Source organism: Jaculus jaculus, chromosome 11 (genome assembly GCF_020740685.1).
Source record: "Jaculus jaculus isolate mJacJac1 chromosome 11, mJacJac1.mat.Y.cur, whole genome shotgun sequence".
In the NCBI taxonomy this organism is placed as follows: Eukaryota; Metazoa; Chordata; class Mammalia; order Rodentia; family Dipodidae; genus Jaculus; species Jaculus jaculus.
This window is the reverse complement of record NC_059112.1, coordinates 17,851,593-17,879,246: the sequence shown is the minus strand read 5'-3', so window position 1 is coordinate 17,879,246 and position 27,654 is coordinate 17,851,593. Positions and strand designations below refer to the sequence as shown.

General features: G+C 44.6%; 1 protein-coding gene across 3 annotated transcripts; it reads left to right on the top strand.

Moving 5' to 3' along the window:
* Positions 1–1,365: 1,365 nt before the first annotated feature.
* On the top strand, positions 1,366–21,813 carry Nipal1 (NIPA like domain containing 1). Of its 3 annotated transcripts, none has more exons than XM_004658846.2 (6): positions 1,366–1,532; positions 10,045–10,311; positions 13,885–13,941; positions 16,000–16,090; positions 19,205–19,365; positions 20,824–21,813. In XM_004658846.2, exons 1-6 carry the CDS (start codon positions 1,487–1,489, stop codon positions 21,450–21,452), a joined length of 1,251 nt encoding a protein of 416 aa, XP_004658903.2. In that variant the 5' UTR covers positions 1,366–1,486; the 3' UTR covers positions 21,453–21,813. The 3 variants fall into 3 exon arrangements, with proteins under 3 accessions (XP_004658903.2, XP_044986278.1, XP_044986279.1); XM_045130344.1 differs by having other exon boundaries at positions 1,392–1,532; positions 10,083–10,311; XM_045130343.1 differs by lacking the exon at positions 13,885–13,941.
* Positions 21,814–27,654: the final 5,841 nt, after the last annotated feature.

Below are 27,654 nucleotides of genomic sequence, written 5' to 3'. Positions count from 1 at the left end.
ATAACAATAGCATTTATTTTGAAGAAAATTGATAGGAATTTAAAAGTTATCAAATACTTAGATGAGCATTTACCATATAGTAAATGCTACATGCAGTTTGCTAACAAATGCCTAAGAACGCATTTACTATCATTGCCAATCTTTGGAAAAGGCAAAACTTCGAGCTTGCTAGCCAAGCGCGACATTTTAATGGAAGTCTAGGGTCTAAGGTTTCTAAACTTGACTTAAATCAACTTTTCCACTTTCACCTGCCCCTGCGCCCACACCATGCCTTCTCCAGCAGCCACCCCCTTGTAAAGGTGTGTGTCTGGGGTTGTTGACTAATTTGGTCTTAAGGCTTCTCTCATCAGCCGAAGAACAAGAAAAGCTAGACAGACTTCTAAGATGAAACTCTTAGGCAATAAAGTTAATAGCTGCTCACCGTGAGCATACAGGACAAAGGGGAGGCGAGCCGATAAGACTATTTTCCTGGCGGTCAGGTGCCAAAAGCAAAGCTCCTCCTCTTCCCCTCCACACACTCATGCACGCTCCCCATTCGCCCTGCTCCAGGGCTTTCAGAGGGGAATTGTGCCCATTCCTTGTCCCATAAATGGCTGGTGCCAAGCCTTCCAACATTTACTAAGTCACTACACAAGAGTTTATTTCAAATATCTATGAGCCGGGCGCGGTGGCCCACGCCTTTAATCCCAGCACTTGGGAGGCAGAGGTAGGAGGATCGCCGTGAGTTCGAGGCCACCCTGAGACTACATAGTGAATTCCAGATCAGCCTGGACCAGAGCGAGACCCTCCCTACTTTTAAAAACAAAACAAAACAAAAACCAAACAAACAAATATCTATGACTTGTGTGTGGGGGTGAGGGGTATTGGTTGGAAACAGGGAGGTAGGGTGAAAGGAATTGTATGGGAGGGAGGGGAGGAAAACAAGTGCAGGTAGTGCTGAAGCTTAGAGGAACCAAATCTGACTTAGAATTAGTCCAGAACCCTAGGGAACAGCAGACCACCTTGGCCCAATACAGCCGAGAGCAGAAAGCTTAGGACACCAGCAGGTGCTGCGAGACCTTCCAGAGCCAGAAGGGGCTTGGGGGAGAGAGGGAGGAGGGAGGGAAGCGGATTCTGCACAGCCTCTCACAATTTCCGGAGCCCCAGTTTTCCTAAGAGAGACATCCGGATCCTGGACCGATGAGCAACCTGCGGTGGTCCAGGGAGAGCGGGAGGAAGCCGCCCAGCCCCGGGCGCGGGCAGTCTTAGCATCCTCCTCCCGGTCCCGGGGCCCTGGGCGTGGCTCCCGCGGATGCCCCGCCCCCTCGTCCCCATTGGCCGAGACCGCCAGGGGGCGGGGACACGGCGCAGCAGCCGCACACTGGCTTCCCGAGCTCCTGAACGCGGGTCCATGGGGACCCGAGGCCCAGGGGGGTGAGCAGCGAGCACCTGCGCCCCGGGGAAGCCCTGTCCCCCCCCCCCCGCATCTCCCCTCAAGCCCCGGGCCATGGGGAGACCCGTGAGGCTGCCGCCGGAACAGCCCTGCCGAGAAGGTGAGTCAGCCCCTCCGGGGACAGGGGGACATGCGTCCTTGTCAGGTGGCCAAGGGACCAGGTGGGCGGTCACGAGGGTTGGGGAGGGGGCTACTTGAGTACCCGAGGAAGATGTGCCCACTGGTCGTGCCATCTTTCACGTCATGATTTACTCAGTCACCCAAGTCGGTCGGTGCCCTGTGCAACAAGTTAGTCACTTGGTGCCACCAAACTCTCCAGGCTCCGTGGGCCAGCCTTAGGTAGAACAGGACAGACGTGACTCCCCGCCCACGCGGCGGCCCCGGGACACCTGACCCGGGGCTGAGCGTGTGGCGGGGGACGTTTGAGATGCCATCGGGAGACTCCCAGGTAGAGAAGGACGTTTCTCTGTGACTCAACCTCACTTCCAGAGTCCGAGGTCCACGCGTCACCCCGAGGGTTGAGGGTGTGCCCGAGGAGGTGGTGTGGGGGGGGGGGGGATCCTGGAACCTCTCTGGGCTGGAGTCTCGCATCTCACTTCAGGGCAGCTCAGGGCGGGCGCGGGGCAGCAGTGCCAGGCCTGGGAAGCTGGGCCCTTTTGTAAGTTCTCTTTGCTTGCTGGGCTGGGATTTGCAGGCCTCACCTGCTGCTGTAAAAATTCCTGGGTGCGGTCCTCTGCCCTTGGCCAGATGTTCAGGGCATCAGCCAACTTCCTACAGTGTCAACACCGAAGGCGCTGGTGACCTGGGATACCGTGTAGGGAGAGGGGGCTGGGCCAGCCACGGGAAACCAGAAGAAATGATTGCCTTCATTGCCTCCTGTGGAGAGCCAGCCTCTATCCTCCCTGCTAAGGACCGGAAGAGAGCTGCCTGCTGAGAGCGGGACCTTAGAGAAGTTACTGGCAAGCCCTACATGGACTTTCTTCTAAGCTCTGTTCTTTGGTGGTGTGTGGGGGAGACAAGGAGAGAATTTCAATACGGCAGTGAACTTATCAAAACTTAGCTGACGCACATGCACAAAGAGGAAAATGCCACAAGTTTATCCACGAATTGAGGAATTGATGGCTTACAGAGCGGCTGGATGTAGAATTATTTCCTAGATAGTCAGGTTTTGTGTGCTTAAAAATTTCGGGGCTGGAGACGGCTTAGCGGTTAAGGCATTTGCCTGCAAAGCCGAAGGACCGGGGTTCGATTCCCTAGGGCCCACATAAGCCAGGTGCACAAGGGGGTGCATGTATCTGGAGTTCGTTTGCAGTGGCTGGAGGCCCTGGCCGGTCCATTCTCTCTCTCTCTCAAATACATAAATGAAAATAAAAATAAATAAAATATTCAAAACAACTTCAGGCTGGAGAGATGGCTTAGTGGTTAAGATGCTTGCCTTTGAAGCCTAAGGAGCCAGGACGGATTCCCCAGTACCCACAAAGCCAGATGTACAAGGTGGCTCATGTGTCTGGAGTTCTTTTGCAGTAGCTAGAGGACCCACCACTCATTTTCATAATCATTTAACCCCTTTCTTTCTCTCTCCCTCCTGCTTCCTTCCTTCCTTTCTTTCTTTCTTCCTTCCTTCCTTCCTTCCTTCCTTCCTCTTTCTCTCATAAATTAAAAAAATATTTTTAAAAATTCTTAGGCCAGTAAATTCGGATGTTACTAATGTACCCTACCTTTGTTTGCTCAGGAACCTGTAACGAAGGAGTGTGGATTGCACCCACTTGTTAATCTTGGGATATTTTTTCTGCATTACTCATGTATGTAGTTTCAACAAGAAATATTCAAACTCTGCTTAATATGGGTATTAGTTGTATAGGAAGCCATTGAATAAAACTACACAAATCAATCCATGTTTTCAGCCATAGGAAGAGATGAGGCTCCAGCCTCAGGTTGTCTTCTCTGCTGTAGTTTAACAGCATGAGCCTCTTTTCATCTGTAAAATGGGAAGCATCGCCCCTGTTCAGACAAACAAACAAACAAAGTCTCAGTTGTTCATTGATCGATTGCTTGAAATGATAACCAAGGGTCCCACTAGCCAGACACTGGCAAAGGTACTGGGAGAGAACCCTTCACTGCAGAACAAGGTTCCTGCGCCTATGCAGAGGATGGAGCAGGTACTGTGCACGAAGCAGGACAATTGAACAGGTAAACTGGGCATGGAGTCGCACGCCTTTAATCCCAGCACTTGGGAGGCACAGGTAGGAAGATCACTGTGAAGTCACACTGAGACTGCACAGTGAATTTCCAGGTCAGCCTGGGCTAAAGTGAGACCCTACCTTGAAAAACTAAGAAAGGAAGAAAGAAAGAGAAAGGGAAAGAGAGGAAGGAAGGGAGGAAGGGACAGAAAGAGGGAAGAAAGGAAGGAAGAAATAAAGAAAAGAAAAGGGCTAGAGAGATGACAGCAGTTAAGGCACTTACTTGCAAAGCCAAATGACCCAGGTTCGATTCCTCAGGAACCACGTAGGCCAAATACACCAGGTGGTGCATGCATGTGGAGTTGATTTGCAGTGGCTGGAGGCCATGGGCACCCATTCTCTCTATCTGTCTCTTTTTCTTTCTCTCTCTGTCTCTCAAATAAATAAGTAAAAATAAAAATAATTTTTAAAAAATTTAAAAAGGTAGTTACCAGAGTGATAACTATGCAGGTAACGGACTGAGGGTGGTAGGGATCTACAGATGGGGAACCCAGGCCCTTCAGAAAAAGTGTTATTTAGGTCGAGACCAAAATGACAAAGTCAGTCATGAGATCTATAAATACAGTGATCCAATTAGACCTCTATAAGGAAAAACTTAAGCCCACACTTTGATTTTGACTCTTTTTTTTTTTTTTTTCAAGGTAGGGTCTCACTCTAGCCCAGGCTGACCTGGAATTCACTATGTAGTCTCAGGGTGGCTTAGAACTCATGGCGATCCTCATACCTCTGCCTCCCAAGTGCTGGGATTAAAGGTGTGTGCCACCACACCTGGCAATTTTGACTCTTAAAACCACGAATACAAGGCTGGGAGAGATGGAGTGGGTATTTATGTCAGCATGAGAACCTGAGTTCAACCCCCAGCACCCAGGTCCTCCATACCTGTGTGCAATGGGCGTGCATGTCTGCATGTACACACACACACACACACACACACACACACACACACACACATTCACACACATAGGTGTGGAGCTTATGGTAGGGGTGGTATGTACCCCTATGGACCATCTAATTTGTTTTTTTTTTTTTCAATTTTACTTTATTTTATTTTTATTTATTAGAGAGAGAGGGAGAAAGAGAGAGAGAGAGAGGCAGAGAGACAATGGACACACCAGGGCCTCCAGCCAACTGCAAACGAACTCCAGACGCATGTGCCCCCTTGTGCATCTGGCTTATGTGGGTCCCGGGGGATCAAACCTGGGTCCTTTGGCTTTGCAGGCAAACACCTTGACTGCTAAGCCATCTCTCCAACCCCTCAATTTCAATTTAAAAGCACTTGTATAGCCGGGCATGGTGGCACATGTCTTTAATCCAAGCACTCAGGAGGCAGAGGTAGGAAGATAGCCGTGAACTCAAGGCCACCCTGAGACTGCAATAGTGAATTTCAAGTCAGCCTGGCCTACAGTGAGACCCTACCTTGAAAACAACAACAAAAAAGAGTCAATAAAAGCACATGTATAAACTACCACATCTGTGGCCAGGCATAGTCATAGCTATTTATTGAGGTTTTGTCTCAAAAATATTTATAAAGCAAACAAAATAAACCACATCTGTACATAGAAGATAGATATTATGATTATAATATTATATGTATTATATAATATTACATAGTACATATTATATAATATATTATTATATTATATATTATTATATAATGCTATTTTGTTGGATCCAAATATCTTAATAATCTTAATATCATCCATTTCACATAGTTCAGTATAACATGAAAACATTAACAGTACACACCACAGATTATCTAATGCCCACCAGCTATAAAGGAAAAGTTAGGACTGGAGAAATGGCTTAGTGGTTTAGGCACTTGCCTGCAAAGTCTTAAAGACCCTGGTTTGATTCCCCAGGACCCACATAAGCCAGATGCAGGGGCATATGCATCTGGAATTCATTTGTAGTGGCTGGAAGCCCTGAGACACCAATTCTCCCTCCCTCTCCCTCTCCTTACCTCTCTCTCTCTCTCATTCTCAAATAAATAAAAGAAAAAAAAATTTAAGTTAAACAAGCTTGCTACTGGCAGGAGTATAAATTTACAGTGACTTTAAAACAATCGACAATGCCTATTAAAACTAAAAATTTGTTTTTAAAAACTGAGGGCTGGAAAGATGGCTCAGCCGTTAAGCGCTTGCCTGTGAAGCTTAAGGACCTCGGTTTGAGGCCAGGACCCATGTAAGCCAGATACACAAGGTGGCCTATACATCTGGAGTTCGTTTGCAGTGGCTGGAGGCCCTGCCACGCCTGTTCTCTCTCTATCTATCTGCCTCTTTCTGTGTGTGTGTGTGTGTGTGTGTGTGTGTGTGTCATCTCAAATAAATAAATAACAATAAACAAAAATAAATTAAAACACTGAACATAATACTTCCTCTGTTGAAGAATGTCTGGATTCAACTCCCTGCATAATTACTTTGCTTACTGGGATCCTGAGCACCAACTCTGATGAGAGCCAGCTCTGCTTCCTCTGAAAGGCTGCTGCTGAGTCTCAGCCCACACGTAGTGCCCCTCCCATCTGCCCCTGCGCCCTGGCCCTCCCCACCCTTTAACCTAACATTCTCTCTCTCCCTCCCCCCTCATCCACAGTTGCTGCATGCATGCTCCCAACACATAAAACCATTTAAGTTCCAAGGTCAGTAACCAGGCGAGATTTTTTTTTTTACGATGTTTTCTGTCATAAAACTCGCAACCTTCGCGTCTGCGACTTACAATGAGAACTTGGACTATGCAGCCGAAATTATTTGCTCTCCCTGTCACCTCTGCCCCCCAAAATGTGGGGAACATTTTGCTATGTCGGCGGCTTAGAAGGCACATTGTTTCTCTGGAATGAGGTCCACCCACCCTGAGTTCCGAGATGAAGTTTTGGAATGGTAATGTTAACTACATAGTAAGTGACGTGAATGGAGCCCTGGAATGTTTGTTCTGGAATGGGATGTGATCGACATTGTTACTAACAGAAACACACGCCCAGTCCCACCTTCCCTTCGTCTGTTGCTGTTGTTTGATTGGTCATGCTGTGTAGCGGTTTGGTTGGCACAAGGGCTCCCTGCGTAGCCCAGGCTGGCCTCGAACCTGCGATCTTTCCTCACAAGACTACAGGTGTGTGCCTTGTGGGCTTTAGAAGAGCTGAGCAGTGGGAAGAATAAGACGGACTAAGGATGAGCTTAAAACTTGTAGTAGTGGGCTGGAGAGATGGCTTAGCGGTTAAGCGCTTGCCTGTGAAGCCTAAGAACTCCAGTTCAAGGCTCGATTTCCCAGGTCCCACGAAAGCCAGATGCACAAGGGGCGCACACGTCTGGAGTTCATGTGCAGCAGCTGGAGGCCCTGGTGTGCCCATTCTCTCTCTCTCTTTCTCTCTCTCTCTCTGCCTCTTTCTCTGTCTCTCTCTCTCTCTCTCTCGTTCTCAAATAAATAAAAATAATCAAAAAAAAATTATTAAAAAAACTTGTAGTTCTTCTAGACCAAACTGCCTGAACATTCGCCAGTGCTGCTTTTTAAAATTCCTTTAAGTAATTAATTAGATCTCCTTAGAATATTTAGAAGTTTTGACTGGGAATCGATTCCTTATCTCTGAAGTCAAGTCCATTCATCTTTCAGCTACACAGGTAAATGAACTAGTAGTCATGGAAACTGTGATACTTATTTATTTATTTATTTGCAAGGAGAGTGAGACAGAGGTAGAAGGACTATGAGCCCACCAGCTGCCACTGTAAACAGACTCCAGATGCACAACTTTGTGCATATGGCTCTACCCGGGTACTGGGGAATCGAACCCTGGCCAGTAGGCTTTGCAAGCAAGTGCTTTTAACTGCTGAGCCATCCCCCCAGCCCATGTGAAAACTTTGAAATCAATTATTTTACCATTTTCTGGACCCGAACTTGAAGGTTGTTTCCTCATTTTGTTTGCAGTAAAATTCTGATGAATCCACAGGATTCATGAGGATGAGAACAAGGTTTACACTTAAAGGTTTTATTGCGTTTTTGTTTTTTGGTCACACTGTCTTAATTTTGTTCAGATTTGGGGAATGTTAAACCATCATTGCTGATGAGTTCCAGAGTTATACTTGATCATTTTTTCTTTGTTCTTTTCTATTTAGGATAATTCATATGAGAGGGCATATTTAGTAACAATGTTACCCTGTTGGTAGTTTTTCAAATGACAAACTTAAAAGTTTCTTTAGGGCTGGAGAGATGGCTTAGCAGTTAAGCACTTGCCTGTGAAGCCTGACGACCCCAGTTCGAGACTCAACTCCCCAGGTCCCACATTAGCCAGATACACAAGGGGGCACATGCATCTGGAGTTTGTTTGCAGTGGCTGGAGGCCCTGGCGTGCCCATTCTCTCTGTCTGTCGCTCTTAAATAAACAAATAAAAATAACTTTTTAAAAAAGTTTCTTTAGGGCTGGAGGGATGGCTTGGTGGTTAAGCGCTTGCCTGTGAAGCCTAAGGACCCTGGTTCGAGGCTCGGTTCCCCAGGTCCCACATTAGCCAGATGCACAAGGGGGTGCACGCATCTGGAGTTCGTTTGCAGAGGCTGGAAGCCCTGGCACACCCATTCTCTCTCTCTCCCTCTATCTGTCTTTCTCTCTGTGTCTGTCACTCTCAAATAAATAAATAAATAATTTTTAAAAAAAGTTTCTTTAATTAGTGTAAAGTGTTTTCCTTTGTTTTTAGGGTGAACATCAAAATTCCAAAGCACTTATTAATAATACAAATATTTGAGTGGATTTGGATGCTTACTGAAATCTTAGTTTTGTTTTGTTTTTTTTTTTATTTTAGAGAGAGAGAGAGATGGGGTGGGGGAGAAAATTGGTGCACCAGGGCTTCAGCCACTGCAATCGAACTCCAGATGCCTGTGCCACCTAGTGGACATGTGTGACCTTGCACTTGCCTCACCTTTGTGCGTCTGGCTTACATGGGATCTGGAGAGTAGAACATGGGTCCTTATGCTTCGCAGGCAAGTGCCTTAACCACTAAGCCATCTCTCCAGCCCTGAATCTTATTTATTTTAATTTTTTGGGTTTTTTTCAATGTAGGGTCTCACTCTAGCCCAGGCTAACCTGGAATTCAGTCTGTAATCTCAGGGTGGCCTCGAACTCATGGTGATCCTCCTACCTCTGCCTCCTGAGTGCTGCCAACCTGAATCTTCTTTCTTTCTTTTTTTTTTAATCTTATTTTTCTCAATTTTTAAAAATATTTTCCATGATTATAAAAAATATCCCATGGTAATATCCCCCCCTTTTCCCCTTTGAAATTCCATTCTCCATCATATCCCCTCCCCATCTCAATAAGTCTCTCTTTTATTTTGATGTCGTGTGAATCTTATTTCTTAGTAAGCCTTCTGATGTTTAATTCATTTCTTAACTAAATTGTGTTTTATTTAGGTACAGGCCCCGAAACATTTTGGTTAGGCAAGTGGGTATGAAAAATAAATTTCAACCCATTTTCTGAAGTGCAGAATTCATACCCTACCAATGGGCTAGCTAAATGTCCTGTAGCAGGGGTAACTGACAAATCAGTGGTGTTGCTGTGGCCTTTCTCACACTCAGATGTCACAAACTCTGTTTCTGAGATCCAAGCTAATCATGGGAAGGAGAGAAGTGGATGTGGGGGAGGGGCTATGATGAATCACGGAGGCCAAACTGGATCTGAGGAACCTCTTAGGGCTCCAGCTGTTGCTGATCTAGTAAAGCTCCAATACTACCACACCTCCCAGTTTACAAGAGAGATTTTTATGTATAGTTCCTTGCTTTTTTGTTTTGTTTTTGTTTTTCGAGATAGGTTCTCTCTCTAGCCTAAACTGATCTGGAATTCACTATGTAGTCTCAAGATGGCTTCAAACTCACAGTTATCCTCTGATCTGATTAAAAGTGTGTACCACCACGCCTGGCCAGTTCCTTGCTTTTAAATGATGATAACAATTTTAAATCAATTTTTTTACAACTTTTTGTTCATTTTTATTTATTTATTTGAGAGTGGCAGAGAGAGAGAGAAGAGGCAGATAGAGAGCGAGCAAGAATGGGCACGCCAGGGCTTCCAGCCACTGCAAACAAACTCCAGACGTGTGTGCCCCATTGTGCACCTGGCTAACATGAGTCCTGGGGAATTGAGCCTCGAACCGGGGTCCTTAGGCTTCACAGGCAAGCGCTTAACCATTAAGCCATCTCTCCAGCCCCAATTTTAAATCATTTTTAAGAACTTGTATAAACCAACTTGAAAGCACCTATGGGCCTATGAACACTTCTTAGGGACTTCTCTGCTTACAATAAAGCATGTCTTTCCATCCACTCAGCTCTCTTTCTTGCAGGAAGGACTGAGCATCAACACAGCTTCCTTTCATTCAGGACATCTCTCTCGTTCCTCCTTCCAGGCTATGTGCTGTCTCTGATCTGTCCCAACTTCTCCCAGGCCTCGTGTGAAATCACCAATGTGTCTCAGCTGCTCGCTTCATCCGTCCTGCGCACAGACCTGAATTCCAGCATCACCGACTTCAGCATTTCCTCAAGCGCAGAGAACAGATACAGTCTTTATGTGGGCTTGGTACTGGCCATGAGCTCCAGCGTTTTCATTGGCTCCAGCTTCATACTGAAAAAGAAGGGTCTCTTGCAACTGGCCAACAAGGGCGTTACTAGAGCAGGTAAGAAGCCTGGGCAATTGACGAATTTCGGTTTCTAGATACAGAAATAATCCTCCTGGGAGCACTCCATGCTCCTGCCATGACTGCTTACTGCCGCCGTCTCAGCCACTGTGTCCTGGGTGGAGGCAGCTGCGTCTCCCCTAGAATCTGACCTCTACATAGAGTGGCCCCTACCACCCCTTCCCCTCTCTCTCTCTCTCTCTCTCTCTCTCTCTCTCTCTCTCTCATTCTTGGAACAAAGTGAGTTCTTTCCTACCCTGTGGTCTTTTCCCTGTGCCCAGCATATTCTTCCTCGGTTCCTCATCCAGCTGTCTCAACCTTCCAACTTCTACTTAGGGTTTGCCCCCCTAGAACAGCCTTCCTTGGCCATCCTCCATGGATGGGTCTCCCCATTTGCACCCCCCACCTCTATCCTTGCACTGACAGTTGCCTTTATTGCCCCTAGAGCGAGTTGTTGATGTGTGTGTCTCGTTCACTGACCTGTCCTCAGCAGGTTTACCTGCTTATTGGTAGTAGACGCATGAGCACAGGTGGCATCCATTCACAGTGTTTGGCTCCCAATAAGTATGTGTTCAGTCAACGAAAGAAGAGCAACAAAATAATGGTGCAGTTGGTAGTAGACTTTCAGACATAGAGTGTGCTCTGCCCCACTCTCCTTTGTTAGCCATGAATATTTTAATTTTTTTTTTTTGCTTATTTTTATTTACTTATTTGAGAGCGACAGACAAAGAGGCAGATAGAGAGAGAGAGAGAATGGGCGAGCCAGGGCATCCAGCCACTGCAAACGAACTCCAGATGGGTGCACCCCCTTGTGCATCTGGCTAATGTGGGACCTGGGGAATCGAGCCTCAAGCCAGGGTCCTTAAGCTTCACAGGCAAGCGTTTAACCGCTAAGCCATCTCTCCAGCCCATGAATATTTTAAATCATTTTCATAAAGTATATCAGAAGACACTTGCTCTTCTCAGATTGGTATGTTGTAGCAGACAGTTTCAGGCTCGCTGAGATGGACGTCCAGACCAGGCACCGTTATGGAGAAAGGGATACTTACTGAAGCTTACAGATCGAGGGGAAGTTCCATAATGGCAGAAGGGCCAAGCAGAGAGAGAGAAGCACAAGCCACAGCACACTTCAGGAACTCCAACCAGGCACACGTGTCTGGAGTTCATCTGCAGTGTCCGGAGCCCTGACATGCCCATTCTTTCTCTCATTCTCTCTCTCCTCCTCCTCTCTCCCAAATATATAATTTTTATAAAGTATTGAGACAACTGGGGAAAAGGTAAAGAAGAAAAAGACAGAAAAATTCCAAATAGTTTAAATTTAAAATGAGGTCATTAAAAAAAATCCTAATCATGAATCATGAATCTATGTAAAGAATCCTAGCCAGGTGTGATAGCACACACCTTTAATCACTGCAGAGGTAAGAGAATCGCTGTGAGTTCAAGGTCACCCTGACACTACATAGTGAATTCCAGGTCAGCCTGGCCCAGAGTGAAACCCTGCCTTGAAACACAGAAAGAAAGAAAGAAAGAAAGAAAGAAAGAAAGAGAGAGAGAGAGAGAGAGAGAGAGAAAGAAAGCATCTATTCTATATAAAGAAAGATGTTATCTAATGTATGCTTATAGAAAGACAGCATCCTCTATGGAAATACCTTAGCAATACCTTAGCAGAAACTAAAAGTTAAATGTCAATAGGGAAAATGATGAACTAAATGGCAAACTTAAATGCTAACTTTCGTAATATATAGTGAATTTTAGAATATATGTATATGTAGGCAAAGTACATAAAAAGGAAACAAAATCTGAGATGCGGATTCAAAAAAAGAGAAGAGAGAGAGAAACCTGAATGGTCATGAACACGCATAAGGAAAGGCTACTTCACTAGAACCCAAAAAGATTTGAACCCCGTGATCATAACATGCAGTACTGTAATACGAATCCAGTCCAGTCATTAGAAAATTTGATAAGGAAGCTGTAAAGATGGCTTAGCCATTAAGGCGTTTGCCAGCAAAGCCAAAGGATCCAGGTTCAATTCCCCAGGACCTCCGCAAGCCAGATGCACAAGGGGGCGCACCCATCTGGAGTCCATTTGCAGTGGCTGGAGGCCCTGGTGTGCCCATTCTCTCTCTGCCCCCCCCCCCAACAAATAAATAAAAATAAAGTTTAAATTTTTTGTTTATTTTTAGTTATTTGAGAGCAACAGACAGAGAGAGAAAGAGGCAAATAGAGAGAGAATGGGCACGCCAGGGCCTCCAGCCACTGCAAACGAACTCCAGATGCATGTGCCGCCTTGTATATCTGGCTCACGTGGGTCCTGGGGAATCGAGCCTCAAACTGAGGTTCTTAGGCTTCACAGGCAAGTGCCTAACCGCTAAGCCATCTCTCCAGCCCAAAAATGAGGTTAAAAAAAAAGATCAGGAGAAAGTACTAAATAAACACGATTAACTACTTTACAAGGTAATCTTTATTGCTTCTATATTCCATTTAGGATATATAAATGGGTCAAATTCAGGGAGTTGACTCTATTAAAATTGAGAAAATTCCATGTTCTCTAGCAGATGTGTAACAGTGACCGCAGGTCTCAGGCTGCAGTCGTGTGCTGACGATTCGGAGAATGTTTGCATGAGCTTCTGTCCCTTTTAGTAGACGAAACAGAAGCTCAATGTCATTACTATTGCAAGGTCAAGATTAAGTAGAGTCCACCTGCTTATCACTTGTTACTATTTCCTTGACTCCATTTATGGGTTATCTGTTTCTTTTTCTTTTTTTTTTTTTATTTTAACCATGTCTAAAACAAAAAATTCAGCTTATAAGAGTCAGTGTATATACTCAGACTGGCATAAATTCATTGAACTTGATGATTAAATAAAATTTCACACAAACAAGAACTTTCTGTAAAAGTCAAAGGTGGCATAATAGGAAGCTTTAAAAGCATGGCTGGGGCTGGAGAGGAGGCTCAACAGCTTAGGCATTTGCCTGCAAAGCCTAATGATCTAAATTTGATACCCCAGTACCCACATAAAGTCAGATGCACAGTGGCACAAGCGCCTGGTGTTGGTTTGTGGCAGCGGGAAGCTCCAGTGTGCCCATTCTCTCTCTCTCTCTGTCTCTCCTCTCCCTATGTCTCTCTGCTTGCAAATAAATAAATAAACAATAGTTTTTAAAGTGGCTGGAGAGAATGCTTAGTGGTTAGAAGCCCTTGTTTGCAAAGCCTGATGACCCAGGTTCAACTCCCCAGCACCCAAATACCAGATACACAAATGCCAGATACACAAAGTGTCACATGTGCCTTGAGTTCATTTGCAGTAGCAAGAGAGCCTGGCCTGACCATCCTCATTCTCTCTCTCTCTCTCTCTCCCTGCTTGCAAATAAATATAAATAAATAATTTTTTAAAGAGAAAGCTTTAGAAGACTTTTGGAAATGATCAAGTAAATGCGTTCAAAAACTGCATTTCCTGACGTGCCTATAAGCCTTGCTTCTTTCCCAACATCATTTGCCATCTTTCCTAGGAGTCAGTTTTTCTACACTTCTATCCTCCATTTGGAACCTAATTTTTGCTTTTGATATTTTCCCAGGACAGGGTGGACATTCTTACCTCAAGGAATGGCTGTGGTGGGCAGGATTGCTGTCCAGTAAGTTCTTAAACATGATAAGTATAATGCAGATGGTTTCAAGATCAGTCACTCTTCCTACTGACAGAATGTAGGTAGAAATTGATTGTGATGGTGTGTTACATTGCCTCATATGTATCTATCGATTGATAAATACAGATAGATGATATAGATACAGATACGGACATAGACATTGTTATCTACTCTTCCGTCTTCCCAAACTCTCCTTCAGTCATGGAATGCAAAGGGAAAAGTTGGTGTTTGAAATATGACATTTCATCACAAACTTCCCATGTTTCTTCCCTGCTTAAGGGAGAACAGGTTCTCTTCAGTTTACAGTTCCTGGTTACAGGCCAGCACGGTAGGAGCTTGAGGCAGCCGGTCCCAGGCGGTCACAGGCAGTCCAACAGTGAGGAAGCAGAATGCTCCTTCCTGCTTAACCAGCTGTTTATTGGTGCTTCCTACCTTAATCAACCTAATCAAGATAACCCCTGGTTGGAGAGATGGCTCACAGTTAAGACACTTGCCAGTAAAGCCTAACAACCCAGGTTCGATTCCCCAGTACTCATGTAAAGCCAGATGCACAAAGTGGCGCATGCATCTGGAGTTCATTTTCAGTGGCTAAAGGCTAAAGGCCCTGGCGCGCCCATTCTCACTGTATGTCTCTCTTCTCTCTCTCTCTCTCTGCTAGCAAATAAATAAATTTTAAAATATATATTTTTTAAAAAAAAAGATAATCTGGGCCGGGTGTGGTGGCACACGCCTTTGATCCCAGCACTTAGGAGGCAGCAGTAGGGGGATTGCTGTAAGTTCAAGGCCAGCCTGAGTCTACGTAGTGAATTCCAAGTCAGTCTGGGCTAGAATGAGACCCAAACCTCAAAACAGCAAAAATAAATAAACTAATTAATTAAAATAAAATAAAAAGATAATCCCTCACCGGTCATTGTAGGTCCTGTCAAATTGACATTCAGTAGAAACCATCACATCCAATATTCTGAGAAAACTGCCTGAGGGCAGTCTCCTAATTGCTCTGTAAATTTAGACTGATTTCCGATGGTCTGTCTCCGAAAGAACCTGCGCTCTCTCTAGAAGGAGTTTACAACACACTGCCTCCTAGAGGTCTGGAGTTCCTCAGATAAGAACAAAGGTTCGGTTCAGACCTGCCTCCTTAGGGTGGGGAGCTACTGAGCCACCATCGCTGACTAATCGTCTTCAGTCCAGAGATGCCTGACTTCCTGGCCCTGCGCTGTAGGGATTCCGGGCTGTCCTCCACCCAGACAGCTCATCTCTAGAAAGCCTTCTGAGGTTACAAGGTGCTTTATTAGTGTGGTTAAATTGCAAAAGCAGCCGTTCTTCTTCAGCAAAGGGATTAATTCTGTTTACCCCAAAGCTACCTCTACTAGACTTCGTTAGATTGACCAAGCATGTTCTCAAAACCCAGGAAGCCAGGGCTGGAGAGATGGCTTCGTGGTTACAGCACTTGCCTGCAAAGCCAAAGGACCCAGGTTCAATTTCCCAGGACCCACGTAAGCCAGATGCACAAGGGGGCACATGCACCTGGAGTTTGTTTGCAGTGGCTGCAGGCCCTGGTGCACCCATCCCCCCCCCACCTCTTCCCCTCTCTCAAATAAATAAATAAAAATTTTTCTGGGCGTGGTGGCGCACACCTTTAATCCCAGCACTGGGGAGGCAGAGATAGGAGAATCGCAGTGAGTTCAAGGCCACCCTGGGACTACTACGTAGTTAATTCCAGGTCAGCCTGGGCCAGAGTGAGACCCTACCTCAAAAAAAAAACAAAACAAAAAAACAGGAAGCTAAACTCTGGATGGAAAGTTACTTAAAATATCCATTGCATTTCTTAGCCTCACTTGAATTCATAGCAGCAGGTAACTGCTACAGATCTGCATCCCTTAACGGTAATCCTTTCCCACCTGCCATCCAACCTAAAGGCCAGCCCTGGTTCCTTTCAGCTAGGTCTGTGTCTTTGGGAGAACTCCATGCTGGCTTGCAGGAGTCATTTGGTTTTCTTTTCTGATCAGCCAGTCCTCTTGTGCATTCATATTTCCGCTTGTTTTCTAGTGGGAGCGGGAGAGGCTGTGAACTTCGCGGCGTATGCATTTGCCCCCGCGACTTTGGTCACCCCCCTGGGTGCCCTGAGCGTTCTCATAAGGTAGGTGAACCACAAGGACCTTGGTTTCTGCAGGCTTTTTATTTATTCTTAAATATTTTATTGATTTATTTATTTGCATGCAGAGAGAGACAGAGAGAAAGCGAGAATGAGAATGGGCGTGCTGGGGTCTCTGGCCTCTGCAAATGAACTCCAGATGGCACCATGTTGTGCATCTGGCTTTACATGGGTACTGGGGAATCAAACCTGAGTCGTTGAGCATTGCAGAGAAGCCCCTCAACTGCTGAGCCAACTCTCCAGCCCTCTGTAGGCATTTTAATACCATAGCACACTTACCCCCTAAGAAACAGATTGTTAAAAATGTCCCAAAATGGGGGCTGGAGAGGTAGCTCAGTGGGTTAGTATGCAGCAGCCTACCACACAAGCCTAGGGGCATGAGTTTGCATCTCCAGAACCCACATAAAATATTGGGCAAGGTGGCATGTGTCTATAATGCCCAGTGCTGGAGAGGTGGACACCAAGATTCCCTGGGGATTACTGGCTACCTAGCCTAGCTGAACTGAGAGACTGAAAATATATCTCAAAATATCTCAAAAGTAGGTGGAAAATGACTGAGACTCCTGGCATCGATTTTTCAATTTATTATTATTATTATTATTGTTATTATTGTTATCGTTATTGTTATTTTGGTGTTTGAGGCATGGTCTTGCTCTAGCCCAGGCTGACCTGACCTAGAATTCACTATGTGATCTCAGGCTGGCCTCTAACTCATGACAGTCCTTCCACCTCTGTCTTCCAAGTGCTGGGATTAGAAGCATGCACCACCACGCCCAGCCCTGGCATCAGTTTCTGACCTCCACATGGGATTGCACACACACATGAACACATATACCCGTACACACACCACCACAAATATACGCACACAAAATAAGCAACATCTCACAATAAAGATTTGAACGCAACTTCAGTTCTGAAGGCATAGAAGATAGAAAAAATAATGTCTAGAAGCCCTGAGAAGCTTTAAACAAGCCATGTAGCCTTAGTTTTCTCACTGGCGGAATGCATATAAAGTATTATTTCTTGGCCGGGGGATGTATTTCAGTGGTGGAATGCTGCATAGTATGTGCAAGGCCTTGACTTTGATCCCCAGCAATGGGGTGGGGGTGGGGGAATCCTGCCTTAAAAAAATTTCAAGCCAGGTGAGATGATACAGTAAATTTCAGGTCAGCCTGGGCCAAAGTAAAACCCTACCTTGAAAAAGAAAAAGAAAAACAAAAAACAAAAAAACCCTAGTACCAACATGTGTGTACAAACAAAACATGTCCATATCTAATAATAAAAATAAATTAACTAATTTTAAAAAATAGAAAATGGTTTGTCATATTGTTATTTCTTTTCCTTTTTTTTTTTTTTTTTTTGGTTTTCGAGGTAAGGTCTCACTCTAGCCCAGGCTGACCTGGAATTCCCTATGGAGTCTCAGGGTGGCCTCGAACTCACAGTGATCCTCCTACCTCTGCCTCCCGAGTGATGGGATTAAAGGCGTGCGCCACCACGCCCGGCTAATATTGTTATTTCTTAAAAGAAAATAAATCTATGACCAAGTGAGCTTGGTTTACTACTAGCAAAATAATTGCAGATTGTACCTGTTAGATTCAATGAAGCCTAGCAGAGTTTTGTTTTTGTTATCTATACCTTGCACCTGAATAAACTGCCCAAGTCCTTTTAATTCTTCCTGTTATCATAGTGGTTAATGATAATAGTTATCAAAAGACTTGTAAATGGGTAGTGTCTTTGAGCAGAGCATGACATTGCATGGGGCATCGGATAGAGAAGTATCAAGGCAGTCAGTAGAAGGCAGTATTTCAATGTTTTGACAACCTGTATTGATATACAGAGATGTAGTAATTACAGATCAATCCTAAAGAAGATACCTGGTTTCTTTTTTTTTAGGTTTATATCTTTCTTTGGGATTTTCATGGCCATACATATGTGTGCCAGGCCCTCAGCCACTGCAATCAAACTCCAGATGCTTGCGCCACCTAGCGGGCATGTGCGATTTTGCACTTGCCTCACCTTTGTATGTCTGGCTTACATGAGATCTGGAGAGTTGAATATGGGTCCTTAGGCTTCTCAGGCAAGCGCCTTAACCACTAAGCCATCTCTGCAGCCCGGCCATATGTATTCTAAATGTATAGGTTGAATATCCCTAAATCAAAACCCAAACCAAAATGCTTCAAAATTTAAAACTTTTTGAGCTTCCACATGAAGCTCAAACTTTCACAACTGACCTTATGTGACAGGTTACAGTGAAAATACAGGCGTATCCAAAATACTGCATCAAATTAACCTTAAGCCAAACATATAAAGTGTAAAACACAAGGTTTATCTTTAAGCATGGGTCTTGTTGTAGTCACCTTCTCTTTGCTGGGACAAAACATCTGACCAGAGCAGCTTATGGAAGGGAAAAGGTTGACTTCAGCTTACAGTGTTGAGGGGAAGTTTCAGCATGGTGGAGTAGAGGCTGGTCATCACATCTTGTCCCATCAGAGAGATAGCAACAAGAGTAAACCTGAACCCTAGACTATAAACCCCAAGGCCCACCCACAGTGACACCCCTCCTCCAGCAAGGCTCCATCTCCCAAGGGCTCCACTTGCTGGGGACTGAGCGAGAACATGAATCTTTCAAACCACCATAGGTCCTCTCTCCCAAGAGATCTTATGATAGGTATGCAGATATTCCAAGTCTGGAAAAAACAATCTAGAATCCAGAACAATTTTTTTTTTTTCCAGTGAGGTGTAAAAGATATTTTAATTAGCTTGGCTTTACAGGAGATGAAGCAATTGAAAACTAATTGAGACCTCTTAGAAGGTCATGTGAACAAGACAGGAGTTACAGAATGTCACTGACGGCTCTTCAGACATAAAAGCAATAAAGCAGAGATAATTGGCCATCATTTCTGAGTTTAAAGTACCGCAGTTTTTTTTTTGTTTGTTTGTTTGTTTTCAAGGGTCTCATAGCAGATTCCAGTCAGCTGAGTAGGGGACAAAGTGGCAAGTACTATATGTCCAAACTCTCTTAAGCTTAGGCCTCTAAGCTACTGTAAAATCAAGAGATAATTGAACCATAGTGATTTGTTCTTTATTTTATCCCAATAGTGCAATACTGTCTTCCTACTTTTTAAATGAGAGTTTGAACATTCATGGGAAAATGGGCTGCATATTAAGTGTACTGGGGTCAACGGTGATGGTTATCCATGCCCCACAAGAAGAGGAGGTCACATCTCTGCATGAAATGGAAATGAAATTGAGAGACCCAGGTCAGTGATTCAGCCTCAAAACCACTTGAATTCTGCTCCTCCTTCTCTCAGCAAATCCTGAATGTATGTTTGTGTGCTTTTGATTTGGTTTGGTTTGGTTTTGGTTGAGTTGAGCATTTTGTGAAAATATGCTTATTTGCAAGGAGACAGAGACAGAGGAGAGGAGAGAGAGAATGGGCATGACAGGGCCTCCAGCCATTGCAAATAGACTCCAGATGCATGTGCTACTTTGTGCATCTAGCTTTATGGGGGTACTGGAGAAACCAACCCAGGCCATCAGGCTTTGGATGTTAGCACCTTAACCACTGAGAAATCTCTTCAGTCCCTGGGTTGAGCATTTTTTAAGGCAGAAGCTCACTAGACAGCTGAGGCTAGCCTTGAACTTGTAGTCTTCCTATGTCAGTTTCTTGAGTACCAAAATGAAAAGGCATCCTCCACCATGCCCAGCACCAAATGAGCCACATATGATGATATTATGATAGACTTCTTACATGCCATGCTGCTCGTTGCAAGGTACAATAAGAAGGAGCTTGCTTGCAAAACTTGTCATCAGCCTGGGCTCAATTCCCCAGTACCCATGAAAAGGCAGATGGGCATTGCTTTGTAGTGGCAAGAGATCCTGATGTCTGCAACACACACACACACACAAATAAACAAATATCTTTTAAAAGATGTGAAATCAAACCCAAATTTCTCCTGCTTCCTCCCTGGGGAATAAAAACATAAAACATAATATCTGCCAAAACTCACGGTGTTATTGACAAGATTCAAATGATATGTAAAAGCCTTTATAAAATAATAACTAATAGAATGCTACTACCTTGGGCTGGATAGATAGCAGTTAGGGCACTTTGCCTGCGATGTCTAAAGACCCAGGATCAATGCCCCAAGACCCACATAAACTAGATGCACAAGGTGGCTCATGCATCTGGAGTTTGTATGCAGTGGCTGGAGGCCTTGGTGCACCCATTCTCTCTCTCTCTCTCTCTCTCTTATTCCTCTTTCTATCTCTCTCAAATAAATAAATAAAGTATAGGATACTACCATCTTATTTAACCTCACTTGTTTTTCTAAAATTTTACACATTTACATGTTTAATACTATTGCAGAAAGCACAGTCCTGTTAGCATTTCCAAAGCCTGATTTTTTTTTTCTCTTCCTGACAGGATTTCTTTTTTTTTTTTAATTTTTTTTAAATTTAAAGTTTGCTTATTTATTTATTTATTTGAGAGTGTGGGAGAGAGAGAGAGAGACAGTGAGATTGGGTTGCAAGGGCCTCCAGCCACTGCAAACAAACTTCAGACGCATGCGCCACCATGTGCATCTGGCTTGCATGGGACCTGGAGACTCGAACCAGAGTCCTAAGGCTTTGCAGGCAAATGCCTTAACCGCTAAGCCATCTCTCCAGCCTCCTGACAGAGTTTCTAACAAGATTCATTTCCGCCCTCTTTCCCAAAGGGTTTGTTTCCTTTGCCGTCATTGTCATTGTCATCTCCTTGGTGCTAATTCTGATCGTGGCTCCCAGGAGAGGCCAGACCAACATCCTGGTCTACATCTCCATCTGCTCTCTGATCGGAGCGTTTTCAGTGTCTTCCGTCAAGGGCCTGGGGATCGCCATTAAGGAGCTGCTGGAGTGGAAGCCCGTCTACAAGAACCCCCTGGTCTTCGGGCTGCTGGCCACGCTCGTGCTATCAGTGACCACACAGATTAATTATCTCAACAAAGCCCTGGACACCTTCAACACGTCGCTCGTGAGCCCCATCTACTACGTGCTCTTCACGTCCACGGTGGTGATGTGCTCTGCCATCCTGTTCCAGGAGTGGTACGGCATGAAGGCTGCGGATGTCATCGGAACCCTCAGCGGGTTCTTCACCATCATCAACGGGATCTTCCTCCTGCACGCCTTCAAGAACGCGGACATCACCTGGAGGGAGCTCACCTCCACTGCCAAGAAAGACGTCCTTTCTCCCAACGGCACTCAGAACAGTTACGTTTTACTAGAGAACGTAGATTATTCGACTTCAGGACATGATGATGATGTCACTTTGTTTAGCAGGACTGATGACCAGAATCGCTATAAACCTTGAACTTAACCAATAGGAAACATGTGAACAGAAGGAAGACTTACCCTGTGGGGAACGTTAGCATTTTTAGTGGCACATAAATGTATTTTGGGTAGCAGCGAGCCTTTGGCCACCAAATTTGAAAATCGAGTTTGGGTATTATATTTTCCTATAAGATCTGTGACTTTCTACATTTATAACCACTGGAATAGTTCCCAGGTATAAAAGAAGTCAGAGGCCATATATATCTCAGGATAATCCTTCTAGTAACAGTGTGTTTGGCTGTGCCAGGTGGCTAGCCTTAGGCTCCTGGTCATTCACTGTTAAATACGCAGCGGTCAGTCACCATTCTCTCTGACGAGTCATTAAAACGGTGAAATTTAAACACTGGTGCTTGGTCCTGCCGTCTGCAACTTCCTTCTTTTGAAACTAGGTAGAAAATGAGCAGAATTTGAGAGAAATGACCAGCCTTATGAAAATGACTTTGTAAAAATATTTATTTATTTACAAGATAAAAAGAGAGAGAGGGAGAGAGAATGGGCATGCCAGGACCTCTTGCCACTGCAAACGAAATCCAGACTCATGTGCCATTTTGTGTATCTGGCTTCATGTGGGTCTGGGGGAATTGAACCAAGGCCTTCAGTCTTTGCCACAAGGGTCTTAACCACTGAGCAGTCTCTCCAGCCTGAACCTGACTTTAATATTTCCAGACCCAATGAACTATGACAGAGAGCTACTGAGATGACTGCAAAGGCAGGCTGCCCTTATAGGCTCGAGCAGCAGTCGGTGGTCAATGAGATTCACTTCATCCTGAGCTTTTGGAAACTGCTCACAGGTGTCCCATGGCTTGAGTCCTCAGGTCAAACACGTGTTTACTGTTCAGAGCTGATTGATTCACCTTGGATGTCAGACATAGAAGCTAGGAACACATGTGTGGAGGAGAAGTATCTTTTGAAAAGGCGGTGGTTGAAAGTTGGGGAAATTCTTTTTAACATTTTGCTTCCTCCCAGACATCTTGGTGAGTACACGCTGGCACCTGTCCTCAGACTGTGGTGGTTCTCTGCCATAGTGATTTTAAGTCCCAGGCACCTGTTAAATGTCACCTGTTACTTGACACCTTAAATGTCAAGGATTGTCCTTGTGCACAGGTCACGGGTTTCTGGAACACAAGGACCAGTGTGTCCCCGGTTGGAAAGTAACTGGTGTTGACATACAGTCTCAGGAGACAGATTGAGGAAGTCTTAATGAGTTGTAGCATGTGGGGAAACACTGAGATCTTTGAAAAGCTCTCTATACAGATCACTGACCAGCATATGCGCAAGCAAAAAATATATAAATGTTAGTACAAATCTAACACCAAAAGTGAACTTTTCTCAAACAGAAAGATACTGTTTAAGAATATCCTGCTGGGTCCCTGAATTTGACTGTGTTAATCTTAATTGGCTGTCTCATATACATACATATGCATTTGATTATATATACTTTGCTATCACATATACTTTTTTTTGTTGTTTTTTTGAGGTGGGGTCTCACTCTAGCTCAGGCTGACCTAGAATTCACCATGCAGTCTCAGGGTGGCCTTGAACTCATGGCAATCCTCCTACCTCTGCCTCCCGAGTGCTGGGATTAAAGGCATGCACCACCACACCTGGCTCACATGCACATCTTAAATTTATTTTGTGAATGTGGGGGCCTTTATCATAAAGAATTCCAGAGTTGTGCCACCACAGAACAAATTTCTGAAAACATAACTTTTATTTTTTTGGCTCATAATTTTACTGTTAGGTCAATGGTTCATGATTGTCATTTTAGTTCAGATGATAAGGTATTGATAAAGGGCTGGAGAGATGGCTTAGTAGTTAAGGCGCTTGCCTGCAAAGCCTAAGGACTCCTGTTCGAATCCTCCAGATCCCACGTAGCCAGACCCAACAGTCGCCCATGCCCACAGGGGAGTGCACACACATCTGGAGTTCATTCACAGAGGTTGAAAGTCCCTGGCACATCCATTCTCTCTCTCTCTCAAAAAAAAATAATTTAAAAAGATGCTGGCAAAGCCCTTTGCATTTATCAACATCAACATAAACCTGTTTTTACATATATTCAGCCAAACACATGGGCATGCCCAGTAAGGAACAAACACTTCATATGAGTTATTTCTATTCGAATCCACAATTTCATCCTTACATTTTTTTTTTATTTATTTATCTGAGAGTGACAGACACAGAGAGAAAGACAGATAGAGGGAGAGAGAGAGAATGGGCGAGCCAGGGCTTCCAGTCTCTGCAAACAAACTCCAGACGCGTGCGCCCCCTTGTGCATCTGGCTAACGTTGGATCTGGGGAACCAAGCCTCGAACCGGGGTCCTTAGGCTTCACAGGCAAGCGCTTAACCGCTAAGCCATCTCTCCAGCCCTCATCCTTACATTTTTATTGCTAGAGAGCTAAGGGCCACCAAGCACAATTTTTCATCAATCCCTCATCTCTTCTCAGCTAGTGTCATATTAACCAGACAGGTAAAAGCAAGTTCCATCATCCTACCCTTTCATCTGCAACACAAAAGTATCCCAATAAACATTTTTCTTAAGGGCTAAGAGAGTTCTTGAGCAGTGTGCACTAGCCACTGGGTTTGATCCACCTCATGGAAAAATAAGGCTTACTAAAAACCAGTGAGGCGGAACTAAATGCTGTCTTCACCTTCCAAAATGCTGGGAGAAAATAGCATACATGAACACATGTGAAATATTTTGATTCTTTTTTTTTTTTTTTTTTTTTTTTTTTTTTGGTTTTTCAAGGTAGGGTCTCACTCTAGCTCAGGCTGACCTGGAATTCACTATGTAGTCTCAGGGTGGCCTCGAACTCACGGCGATCCTCCTACCTCTGCCTCCCAGTGCTGGGATTAAAGGCATGTGCCCCCACACCTGGCTTTGAATTCAGATATTTTAAATAAACTATATGCATGAGATTTTATATTATACAAATCCTTATAGTGTTCATTTTAGAAAGCTCATAAATTTTAAACATTTCTGTATATTGTTCATTTTTAATAAAATAATGTGGTTTCATTATGCCTTGGGGAGTTTAGTTTATAGACATCAAATGTGTGTAATGACAAGAATTGGCCCCATCTTGTTTTGAAATTTAAAAAGAAAGTTCTGAAGCTGGAGAGACAGCTCAGCGGTTGAAGGTTCTTGCTTGCAAAGCCCACAGCCTGGGTTCGATTCCCCAGTACCCACATGAAACCAGAGGCACAAAGTGGAGCATGTGTTCACCTGCAGGCTCTGGTATTCTCTCTCTCTCTTCCTCTCTCTCTCCCCTTGCAAACACATAATAAAAATAAAAGTAAATAAAAAGAAAGTTCTGAGGTTTAGAAAAAACGCAGTAGCTAGTTTTGCCTTTACTTTTTCCTTAAAATTGCAATTTGCTTTTAGAAGGCTGTCCACAAAACCATCTGCTGTAACAGATTTGGCACCTGAGCAAAAGACACTGTCTTCTCCTTCAACATTGTCATTGAACAAGGTAGAAGTGCAAAGCAGTTGATGCAATGAAATCTTCAACACAGTAGTTTAAAAAGAAAAAGGGTAGCCGGGTGTGGTGGCACATTCCTTTAATCCCAGCACTCGGGAGGCAGAGGCAGCAGGACCTTTGTGAGTTCGAGGCCAGCCTGAGACTCCATAGTGAATTCCAGGTCAGCCTGGGCTAGAGCAAGACCCTATCTCAAAAAGAAAAAAAAAAAAAAAAAAAAGGCAGTCTGTTGGGCTTTCCTCAATAAATAAATAAACAGTTTTTGAGAGAACTGACTGCCCAGAGGCCCCTTTTTTCCTTCTGGATACAACTCATACCAAACCTCTCTTGAGAGAAAAATGGAATCTCCATGTAGCGTGATAGGTGGAGGAGAAAACTTTGACCCACCAGCACTTTAGCTGTTAAACATAGAATGTTCGTAGCAGTGGAGGGCCTGGGGCATGCCCAGACATCTGTGGGTGATGGTCTTCCCAGGAGCCACCCCACCATCTACTCCAGCATGCTGTGTTTTCATGCAGCCTCAGGACATAACCAGCTCTACCCTCTGGGACATGCATGAGGCCCCAGTAAGGTCTGCTTGTCACCCTCTGCCACCTGTAGGCAGCTGCTTGATGGAGGAAGACAGACAAGCAAAGTTGGTAGTGCAGGTAAGGGAGCCGTTAAATGTTCACCATGTACCCAGAATCCCCGGCCAACTCTACTTCCCATGACCCAGCCAGGAATTCCTGACTGCCAACTGGCTGCATGCAGCTGATCCTGGCCCAAAAGTTACAGAGGGCTGTGAGCAGGCCCTTCCTGGGGGCTCACCTGTATCACAGGGACCCCATGAATTACTCTGGAATGGCCCCAGGATGGTGATAGGTGGCTCTTGTCTCTGCTAAGGGTGCTCAGCAAACATCCCGGGAGTAAAGTGAGTGATGGCCCATAGCTTAACCCTAATAAAACAGATTGTCTCCATAGAACGGGAATGGGCAAAGTGACCTTAACCAGCTGTTGCTTTTGTTTTTACTACTAACAAAGTAGTATATAAAAAAAAATACTCGTAAAAGATTTTAAGTTCAATTAAATTTTTCAATAAAAGCCGGGCGTGGTGGCGCATGCCTTTAATCCCAGCACTCGGGAGGCAGAGGTAGGAGGATCGCCATGAGTTCAAGGCCACCCTGAGACTACAGAGTTAATTCCAGGTCAGCCTGGACCAGAGTGAGACCCTACCTCGAAAAACCAAAAAAAAAAAAAAAAAAAAAAAAAAAAAATTTTTCAATAAGACACTTCTTATCCTTAGTTGTGGAACTGGAAAACTAAGCTATAATGAACAAGATTTGGAGGAAATGGACCTTTCCTCCGGGCAGGATGCAATGAGGCTTTATTTACCATAGTTCTCTATCCTGAACTTGATTCCTTTGGAGTAATCATGCATGCAATAAAATAATAAAATAAAATTATAAGGGCTGGAGAGATTGCTTAGCAGTTAAGGTGCTTGCCTGTGAAGTCTAAGGACCCATGTTGGATTCTTCGGTTCCCATGTAAGCCAGATGCACAGTGACACAAGCAGGCAATATCACACATCCACACAAGGGGGCACACACATCTGGATTTCCACTGCAGTGGCTGGAGGCCCTGGCATGCCAATCTCTCCACCCTTCCCCCCCCTTCTCTCTCTCTCTCTCTCTCTTAAAAAAAAAAATGGGGAGGGAGGGAATTACCATGGGATATATTTTATAATCATGGAAAATGTTAATAAAAATTAAAAAATTAAAAAATAAAAAAAAGGGCATGGGGCTGGTTCTGGAGCTGGAGAGATGACTTAGCCGTTAAGGCATTTGCCTGCAAAGCCAAAGGACCCAGGTTTGATTCCCCAGAACCCATGTCAGGCATATGCACAAGGTGGCACATGTGTGTGGCGTTTGTTTTCAGTGGCTGGATGCCCTGATACACCCATTCTCTCTTTCTCTTTCTCTCTCTCCCTTTCTATGCCTCTTTCTCTCTATCAAATAAATAAATAAATATTTTTTAAAAAGGCCAGTCTGTTGGGCTTACCTCAAAAAAATAAAAATTAAAAAATATATATATAATAAAAATAAAATAAAATTTAAAACATTTTAAAATGGCAAAACTTCCTCTGTTTTGAGAGCCCACTTCTCAGGACAACAAGGTGTAAAGATAAATAGCAGAATGACTCTGTCTTGCCAGCAAGCACTGAGACAGTCAGACCCTCAGCAAGACAAAGCTACCGCATGGAGTTTCCCAGGGCCAAAGGCAGGGCACGCGTCAGCAGCATGATGGTGCTGTCTCCCTGTGAGAGCCAGAGTGGCTCAGAAGAAAGCAGACTCAAGGAATTCAGTGCCCCTCGAGTTCTGCACAACAGTCCCACTGGCAAAGTGGCACCTGCTGATTGAAGATCAGCCTGCAGCAAAAAGGAAAAATAACAAGCACAGGCGGACTGGTCCAGCAAGACAGAATGGCACGGTGTTCCTCCTGTGGTACAGAGAGGAGAAGCTGGTCCTGAGGCCGCAGGTACTCCCTAGACGGGCTCCTGTCGCAGTCTCCTGCCAATTCCCAGTCCTGCAGAGTGACTTTGTCCCCGTGTCTCCCATCTGGGAGGGGATGAGTTCATCACTAATGTGAGTGGGCTGAGATGCCAAGACAGCTGCTACACAGAGACTTGTACTGTTTTGTTACCACGCAGAAGACAAAATTAGGCTGAC